General features: G+C 32.8%; 1 protein-coding gene across 1 annotated transcript; it reads right to left on the bottom strand.

The window, feature by feature from the left end:
- Window positions 1-700: 700 nt before the first annotated feature.
- Window positions 701-6625, bottom strand: LOC139850019 (uncharacterized). Its single transcript, XM_071839617.1, has 13 exons — window positions 6511-6625; window positions 4729-4932; window positions 4457-4638; window positions 4252-4378; window positions 3970-4167; window positions 3781-3825; window positions 2433-3695; window positions 2233-2346; window positions 2044-2117; window positions 1757-1945; window positions 1602-1649; window positions 1445-1483; window positions 701-1358 (listed from the first exon to the last, which is right to left on the bottom strand). The coding sequence occupies exons 1-13, from the start codon at window positions 6616-6618 to the stop codon at window positions 896-898; spliced, it is 3054 nt and encodes a 1017-aa protein (XP_071695718.1). The 5' UTR covers window positions 6619-6625; the 3' UTR covers window positions 701-895.
- Between the last annotated feature and the right edge of the window lie 2992 nt (window positions 6626-9617).

Here is a 9617-nt window from a genome sequence, read left to right as displayed (position 1 = left end):
TGTGCTGCGTTTCCATAGTGAAGCTGTAGAAGAAAATTGCCACGTCAGTCGGTTGCTACAACATTTATTGAAGTTATACTAAAAGCGATCCGTTCTAGCTTGTATATGGTACTTACATTTACTCCATCACAAAATTCTGGGTGGATTAGTAAGTAAGATCACATTAATTGAAATGTAAGTTGTTTCTTATCTTGATATATTCAGTTATTCGTGTATATCAGTTGTTGCTTGCTAGTTGGGGACTAATCGTCGGGACTTGTAGGGACTAATCAGCGAAGTAGGCAACTAGTCAGAATGTAACCAACTTTGACTTTGATTGTATTTAACCAATTTTGATTGAACCAATCTGATTTTAAACTAATACACTCTAAACTAATAATATCCACTTCCAACAATTTTGACCGAATAAGTTGACCAAGTCGAAGACTAGTCGAGACTTGTCGAACTACTTCAAAATCAGGACTATTTAGAGACTAGTCGACCTAGGCGGGGGCTCTTACATCCATAACAAATAGTTTCTATAATATGCTAATTAAAAACCTTTCGCCAAGCATATAGGAACAGTACTGTGTTGCCTGTTCCATATGCAGTCAAAACCAACTCCTAAAACATGAATAATCAAATGCCAAAATAGAAGAATTTCACATGGATCAAAACCACATGCTTCATTCATAACTCACATGAGAATATGAGATGACACATAAAGTTCAATTTTCATTCTCTTCCTGCAGATTTGAGTTTCAAACTGGGTGTCGTAAACACCACAATTTGCAACAAAAACTACCACCACCACCAAGTTCAAAAAAGAAAACCCTAAAAAAAAAAACCATTGTACCATAAAATAGCTACTTTCAACCTGACTCTAGTTACACCCTAAACCGACCCCTATCACCCACTAAGTCTTCTTTCTCTTCTGTCCACTTTTCAAACCGATCTTTGGAGTCCCTGTTGACTTTTCCACAACGTTGACTTGTTCTTCAACAGCAGCATCTTTATCCTTCAGTTCTTTCAATTCCGATTTCAGCTCACTTGATACATTAGCATCATCATTCGGTTCAGGTTCAACCTCAGCAGCAGCAGCAGCTCTACTCTTGTTCTTACGACCCTTAGATTTATACACAATTACATGAGGCTCTTGTGAGGTTTTCGGGACAGCTTGCGATTTTTCCTCATCTTTTTCTTTTGTCTTTTCATTCTCATTCGAGTTGACAACCGCCTTGGATTTTTTTCCACCTTTGCTTTTACCTTTGTTGCCAGCTCCAGATTTTGCTGCCAATCCTAACACGGACCTATTTACCGAGCGCTTTCTAATATATTTCTTGCCACTCACAGATTTTGCAGCCAATCCTAACACAAACCTATAAAAAAGAGTGCAAAAACGTTAAGTCTTAAGATATTGTAATGTATATAAATTCAGATTTAAGATCAAGAAATGGTAATGCACCGTCGATCAGAGGGTTTGTTTACATTCTTCTTTACAGATCTGGAGCAAATAGTTACAAGTTAAATAAATATGTATAAATAATAAATAAATATAAATGAGTACTCGTATATAAGAAACCATATAGATTCAGATTCAAGATCAAGAAAGGGTAACGCACCGTTGAGCAGATTGTCCAGACGTATTCTTTGCTTTCTTCTTTACAGGGCTAGAGCAACACATGGGTAGTTACAAGTTATTATAAATAATTATAACATGAATTAATAAATAATAAATAATTGATAAAATAAGAAACCATATAAATATAACACATACGATTCTGGAACATCATCGGTACTTTGGGCTTCAACTTCTACAGCATTTTGTTCATACTGTACAGAATACTCTTGAATAATTTCCCATTTCTCGTCTTTAAGATTCAACATTTCTTCTTCTCCGTCAAGATACGAGACCTTATGCTTCTCTTCAGTAGCATCAAAGGATGCAACAAAACCTTCATAATACCTGAACAAAAAAACGTATACATACATATACATATATCAGTAATATATATTGCATGAAAATGGAAGTATTAATGAACTAAAAATAAGGATGTGGCTTACATCTTATCATCAGGCCACCAAACTTTCACTTTCTGACCGATCAAGCTACCATCATACTTGACTGTCTCTGAATCCTGTAAAGATAAATCTTGAACCGTTAGATATTAATTAATGAAAAAATAATACATAATACATGTAGAAAATAACTGAATGTCAATCTACGAGGAATAAAGATTTAGGATTATTTACTTTAGGTTTAGCAATAGATCTTTTCCGTTTTAAAGAACTTGCGCCTGTTGCCTCCAACTTGCCTTTCTCTTTAGCAGCTGTTTTTAACGCCACCATTAATGGAACATCCATACCCTATGAACAAAAAAGGTGAATAATTTAAACTGAAACTCACATTATTTGAATCAGGAAAAAAATATACTTGTTAAGAAATATCTTACGTCATCATCAGACACGTATTTTGCTTGCGTTTTCTCTTCAACGCTTACACCACCTTTCTTCTTTGAAGAAGATTTGACCACAGAACTGTTTTTGCTACCTTTTTTAGCCGACAGCTTTACTGGCATGTCGTCAGAATCACTTTCGTCGTCTATATTTTCTGACACTTCCACCAATGTAGCTTCAGAATCAGTTTCTTCATTACTCGTATTATCTTCAACTGGCTTAACTAAAACCTTACTTTTCTCCCCCTTCTTACCAGACTGTTTCAGCTGTTTATCTTCTGAATCACTTGCAACTTTTTTCGTATCAGATTGTTTTGTCGGCTGAACTTCTGAATCTCCTGCATCCACATCCATATCGCCATGTTTTGACTGTTTCGCACCTGCCTCTCCACCATCAGTTTTCTTACCACCCACTTTTTTTGACCCTGGGTCAACTGTATCCACCTTTTTTGCCCCTGACTCTGAATCTTCTGCATCCATGTACATATCGCGTTGTTTTAACTTTTTTGCCCTTGCCTCTCCACCATCAGCTTTCTTACCACCCACTTTTTTTGACTCGGAGTCAACTCCATCTACTTTCTTTGCCTCTGCCTCTGAATCTCCTGCATCTATGTTCATATCGCCTTGTTCTGACTTTTTAGCCCCTGCCTCTCCACCATCAATTTTCTTACCACCCACTTTCTTTGACCCCAAGTCAACTGCATCCACTTTCTTTGACCCCAAGTCAACCGCATCCACTTTCTTACCAGGCTTTTTTCTCTGCTTTGACTCCGAGTCATCTGCTTTCATTTTCTTACTCAGTACTTTCTCAGCTTCTTCAGCCTTTTGTATTTTCTTTCTCGCACGCTTTGGAGGCTTCATTTCTGTGTCACTCATTTCTTCAGGTGCTTTTGTCAAAACAACATCCATTGAAGGTGCAGCCATTTGACCCGAGCTCTTCTTTGACCTTATGCCTTTCTTAATAAAACCCACAACAGTGGATACAGCCCCGGCATTAATTACCTCGGTTTCCTTCAATGGACTTCCATTTTTAGATGGATGAGCCACAGCCACACTTTCTACGTCATTTTCAGACCCGGTAGGTTCTGCTGAATTATTGGATGGATGAGCCACACCATCACTTTCTACGTTTTTTGCATCAGCAGAATCGGTAGGTTTTTCTGAATTATTTCCTTGCAGGTTGGAGGTCTCGCATTCCTTTAAATCCTTACCATCCGATCCTTCATCTTTCTCGTTAACCCCTTCTGCATTGCTCATAACCTAATTGATAAATTGTAATAAACTTATAAATACGACTTAAACAATTTAACTAATACTAGAACAATAAAAAGGTCAAATACTTTACCTGAACTGCATCATCTGACGCTGTTGCAAGCTTGGTTTCGTCAGTCTGTGGCATTTCATACAATTACATGCCAAGAACAGATATTACTCGGTAACTGAAATTTAATATAATAATCGAACATATATACGTATATACCTACAAAAAAAGAAAAAGAACATGAATAAAACGGGGTAACTTTAGAAACCATACCTTATGAAGAACCAAAGCACACTCATCTTTATGCTTGTCAACGTTAGTTGGCCCCTTGCATACAGAAGTCAACACTTGACTGTAGTTATGCAGTGAATCGTTTAAAACATCCACAGCTTTTTCAAGGTAAGGTCGTAGTTTATTTGCGGACTTTTCTATTACTTCTTCTCCAAGTTTCCGAGTCACCGGTAAAATTCCCTACGTAAAGGAAAATAAATGGTCACTCACACAAAAGTGACAGAAAACGATAAAGGAAATTCAAGGTGTAACTAAACGCTATACCTCACTGTCGGTTTTAATGCTGGCCAGCAGTAGATTGAGCATATCATTTGAAATATCCTCACTCTCTTCGATAACGAGAGACATTATATTCTTCATTATTGAAAATCCTTTATCAGAATGATGGTCCCTGAAATTAGAAAAAAGAAACGACATTATGGTAACATGTACAAAAGTAGAAAAAAAGCAACCAAACTGTGTATTATACCTTACTGACTTCAAGAAGTGCTCAAACATTGTTATTATCAAGGCGTCACATTCAAGATCAAGCATTATAACACATGACCTGACTTTATAAACGATGTCAAGAATTGAGAGCCTCTTATTATAAGATCTGCTCGAATCGTCCCATAAATCCTGGAATGTAGAAACAACCAACTGAAAAATTCCCTGTAAATATGAAATTATAGTTAAAATTAATCATTAATACAAAACAGGGGAAGAATATTATAAGAGAACCTAACGTTTGATAAGTCATACCTTCATTTCCTCGTCGGAATATGGGGCATCAGGAGCTGTAACCCTTGTTATCTCGCAGATGCAATTAGCCACTGAAACTTTAACATCCATATTTGAATGCTTTAGTAGACGATCGTCAACCAAGGCCTTTATTGGTGACTGAAGTGCTTCTTGCATTAGTTTAGTAGGTGATTGGTCAACCATCCCAAGAAGCCTTTCCGTTTGCTGAAATACGCAAATAAATTTAGAACACTTATATCAACAAGATTCTGGTTCTAAAACGATGCCGTTAAGGTATACACACGAGACTCGTAGCTATTCAAATACACCTAAAATTATATATGACTATTTATTGCACAATCTTATGTTACATCTCCATAACAAATTCACTTAATAACCTGTTTCTTTAAACTAATCTGAAAACTTTCCCAAAATGCCTAATCATATCACGATCCTCAGATCGTACATGTAGATTCGAATCTAGTAACCCCGCTAAACACGCAGCAATCTTTACGTACCTCTAAATCTAACCAAGTATTCGATACCCATCTAATTAATTAAAAAAATATAGTAGGTTACATAACTGCAGAGATCATTGTATTCATCTATTTTTACACTGAACTAAACTAACCCTATGCATTCATGCCCAACTGTGTAATAATGCATAATTTGATTTATAATATTTGTATACCTCCGAATATCATCATACATTGCATGCTCTTATTTATATTTAAGTAGAGCTCACTTACCGTGAATTCTTCATACATTAATGTCTGGTTTTACCGTCACACATATGTTCAATTACAGTCGTACAACACATTCCATTTTGACCGATTTATGTTATCTAAAATGTATCTAGATCAAGTTCATATCATAAAGGCACACTAATATTACCTACAACCAGACCTCTACAAAGAATATAATTTCAGATTTATAAACCTAAAGCTTACTGTTTGAATTATTTTTCAAAACTTAAAAACTTCCTTACATAATTCCTTCATTTTAGCCGGTATAACTCGTTCAAATTCTAAATATACCTAAAATACTCATATCAACTTCATATTACAAAGGCACATTAATTATCACTTAGAATTAGGGATGGCAATGGATGTCCGATCCATTAGATATCCATCCGATCCGATCCATTTAAATGGATATGGATGATCTAAATGGATGATAAATGGATATGGATATGGATATGGATAATGTGAAAAATTAGTGGATCGGGTATGGATGACAATTTGTCATCCATGGATATATCCATTTACCACCCGAAATACATATATACATATAAATATATACATATTTACTTAAATATATGCATTACATTTACATATCCTTATATATGTATACTATAAACTATTAAAATGTTATCGAATATATAGATTATGGAGACACAACTACGTGAAATAGTATTAAATTTGTATATCTTACATATATTATATATCTTTGTTATAAATACTTTGAAGATTTCATTTCATGATAGGAAAATTCTTAGAATAACTTAATATCCACCGGATATCCATTTAACCGCTTCATCCAACGGATATGGATATGGATGAATGAAATATATTTAAATGGATATGGATATGGATATGGATTTTAAAAAATAAATGGATATGGATATGGATATAGGCTCACCCGATCCATATCCGATCCATTGCCATCTCTACTTAGAATCATACTATAAATTTTTAATAATTTATAATTTATATGCACGGATCACTAACAAAAACAAGCCAACAACATACAAAATGTTATAAAATTTAAATAACTTAAAATTTCCAAAACTTGAATACTTACATCAAGTAGGTGTAACAGTTCATCAACATGAGCTGGGGGGTTTGAAAGCAGATTACCTGCTTCCTTGAGCTGTTGTCTAAGCTCAAGGTCAACATCTGCCATTACCATTTTCAAAATTCTCCCCACTCAATTTTACTTTTTCTTAAAAATTAGTCTGTTACTCCTTAAATTCACTCGCACAACTTAACACACCAACAAAACTCACTAAAAAGACTCAATTTCTGAAAGACATTTACAAAACTTTGTGAAAACCCTAGAAATTTAGCACGATTATACTTAAAATGAAGACATCAGTTGCTTTTTACTGAAAGAAAACTAATCAGGAGTCTGTAGAAACTCGAATTGCAGATATACAGAGAGCAAAAGTAGTGAAATTAGGGCTTGTTTTTTGTAAGCATTTTAAATGGGGGGAAATTTAGGAACTCTAAAAACACAAGTGTGCTTACACAGTGATCTTCACCAGGGGTATTTATAGTAAAAAAAATAGGAGAGGTCCTTTTTTGCAACTTATGAAAGTGATACTGTAATACCTTATATTTTACAGTTTTTACCACAAAGTTTCAAAAATCAATATTTTTCACCTAATTGGTTTTTACATTTCATGTAAAACCAGAGTATCATGTTACGGAGTATTTTCGTTTATTAATGAAAATAGTCACACCACTATCACATATCACAAATATTTATATAATGGTACTTAAACTCACCCTCATGATTGAAAGAGCGCGGATAATAACGATGAACTTTTTGCTTGCAAAGTTGGATTTTGACATAATGTTAAATCTTATGTTTCTTATGTTAAGTGTTAAATATAAAAGAAACAGAACTTACTTGTCCTTCTTTGAAATTTTGTAAATGTTATGCATTTATTTCATATTTAGTTATATATTTTAGTGAAATATAAATATAATCTTATGGAGTATTTTAATTCGTGAACCCGAATTTAATTCATATGGATTTGGATATATGCATTAAATTTATATTAATTGATATATACAGGACAACATATATTTATACTACAACAACAACAAAACCCAATACCACATATATTTATGTTTACAATTAATTTAATATTGTTATATTATTATAAATTGTGAATAAATTTTATATAATTACAAAAATATGTATTTAGTACTTAAAAATAGGATTGGTGTCCTTCTTTTGAATTATGTATATAATAAAACGTTGTATTTTCTACATGTTTTCTATATACTATACTATATTTTAGTAAAATGCAATCTTTTAAAATTGATTAAATAAATAAATATTAATTCATGGACTAAAATTTAATTATAAGACTATTCCTAACTCTGAAGTGATGTTAGAGTCAGATTGTGCACTTTTTGGTGAAGAAGTGAGGTTTTGATTGTGACCGTATTTAACCCCGCTAACCCAAAAGGTCAAATTTTTGTGTCAAATATTGGTAGGGTGATGTGGTAAAATCTGATTGAAAAATTGATAGAAAAAAAAATAAATTAAATAATAAATATAAATTGTGAAAGCACGTGATTGGGTAGTATTTAATCTCACGCTCAAACCTGGTAATGCCAAACTTCCAACTAACGCTTGTAGGCGTCAGAAGTTGACGCGGGTTTACAGCGTCAAATTCTGTTAAATTTCGCCAAATGTGATGACCAACGCCGGGTTAGAATAAGTCTAATATGGATATGCATGGATTTAATATATAAACATGACAACATGTATGTATGTATGTATGTATGTATGTATGTATGTATGTATATATATATATATATATATATATATATATATATATATATATGTGTGTGTGTGTGTGTGTGTGTGTGTGTGTGTTTTGCTTTTAATTAAATTTTACTATACCATTATAAATTGTAATCTTATTTATTTATTGTTAAAGATATTTGTACTAATTTATAAAATTACGGCTCTAGTTATTGAGTAGACAGATTATTGACGACTTGAGTGACTCTTAGAGTCTAAATAAAATTTCAGGCATGATTTAAAATCTATGAAAATTCAATTTTACTATTTTCACTGCGTCTCAATTTATTTATAATTTTATTTTATTTTTTATTTTTTTAAAAAAAAATTCGCGCTTATTGGCCGGAGGTCTACTCGGAAGCAATCTCTCTATCCGTCGAATAGAGCATGTGATGACTTTCTCTACTTTTGAGAGTGTTTTCACTCTGAGTGGAGAAATGAATTGTCATTATTCTCGGATAAAGTAAGGATTGTCTACATTTTATGTGATGACCCGAAAATTTTCGACCAAATTTAAACTTAATCTTATATGATTTCGATACGATAAGCAAAGTCTGTTAAATTGAATCTCAAAATTCTTGAACTATTCAATTACCTTTCGTTTATTCACGGTGATGCACGAATAATTATATGTAAATAGATACATATACTATAACTTGAAAACGTAACTAAGTGTTGGGTATATGATAATGTGCATTAATCTTATTTGATTGATTACCTGATTGATATATTTAACTACGGAGTTAAAAGATTATGCCAAACGATTCAAGTAAAAGACATTTACTGAGTCTCTTAAGGATTATGATATCATTACGGGTCTCTATTGAGAGGTCCACGTTGATTTGAGAAATTATTCATTTTTAACGGTATTCGGAACAAATGATAAAGTGTTTGTTTAAATAACGTAACTTGGACACATACAATAATAAGGAATATTAACTGTTGGAATTAGATATATGAATAACCTGTGTTATGTATTTTAAAAACGTGTTTATTAAATATTGAATATATATATTTAAATATAATATTAACTTGGTCATAAAATAATCTGTTATTATATATATAATAACAAATAACGAGACGATGATTTATAGAAGTAAATGACCAAAATACTCGAAAGTTTAAGATATACTTTGAGTGGTATAGTTTAGGAATAATTTAAGACTATATTTTGACAAAGGTACGAGTCGCGAAACGTAATGTACAAGTTTTCTCAACGTACGAAGGGACACTCGAAAACCGGAACCGGGACATAAGTCGAGTGATGACGTACGACTTATCGGAACAAAAATTACAAGTCAACTATGCATGTGAATTTAATATAATATATAATTAATTATTTAAATTAAATATATTATATATATTAT

This window comes from Rutidosis leptorrhynchoides, chromosome 5 (genome assembly GCF_046630445.1).
Source record: "Rutidosis leptorrhynchoides isolate AG116_Rl617_1_P2 chromosome 5, CSIRO_AGI_Rlap_v1, whole genome shotgun sequence".
NCBI classification, from domain to species: Eukaryota; Viridiplantae; Streptophyta; class Magnoliopsida; order Asterales; family Asteraceae; genus Rutidosis; species Rutidosis leptorrhynchoides.
Note: the sequence above shows the minus strand (reverse complement) of the source record. Positions and strands in the feature narration are given on the sequence as shown.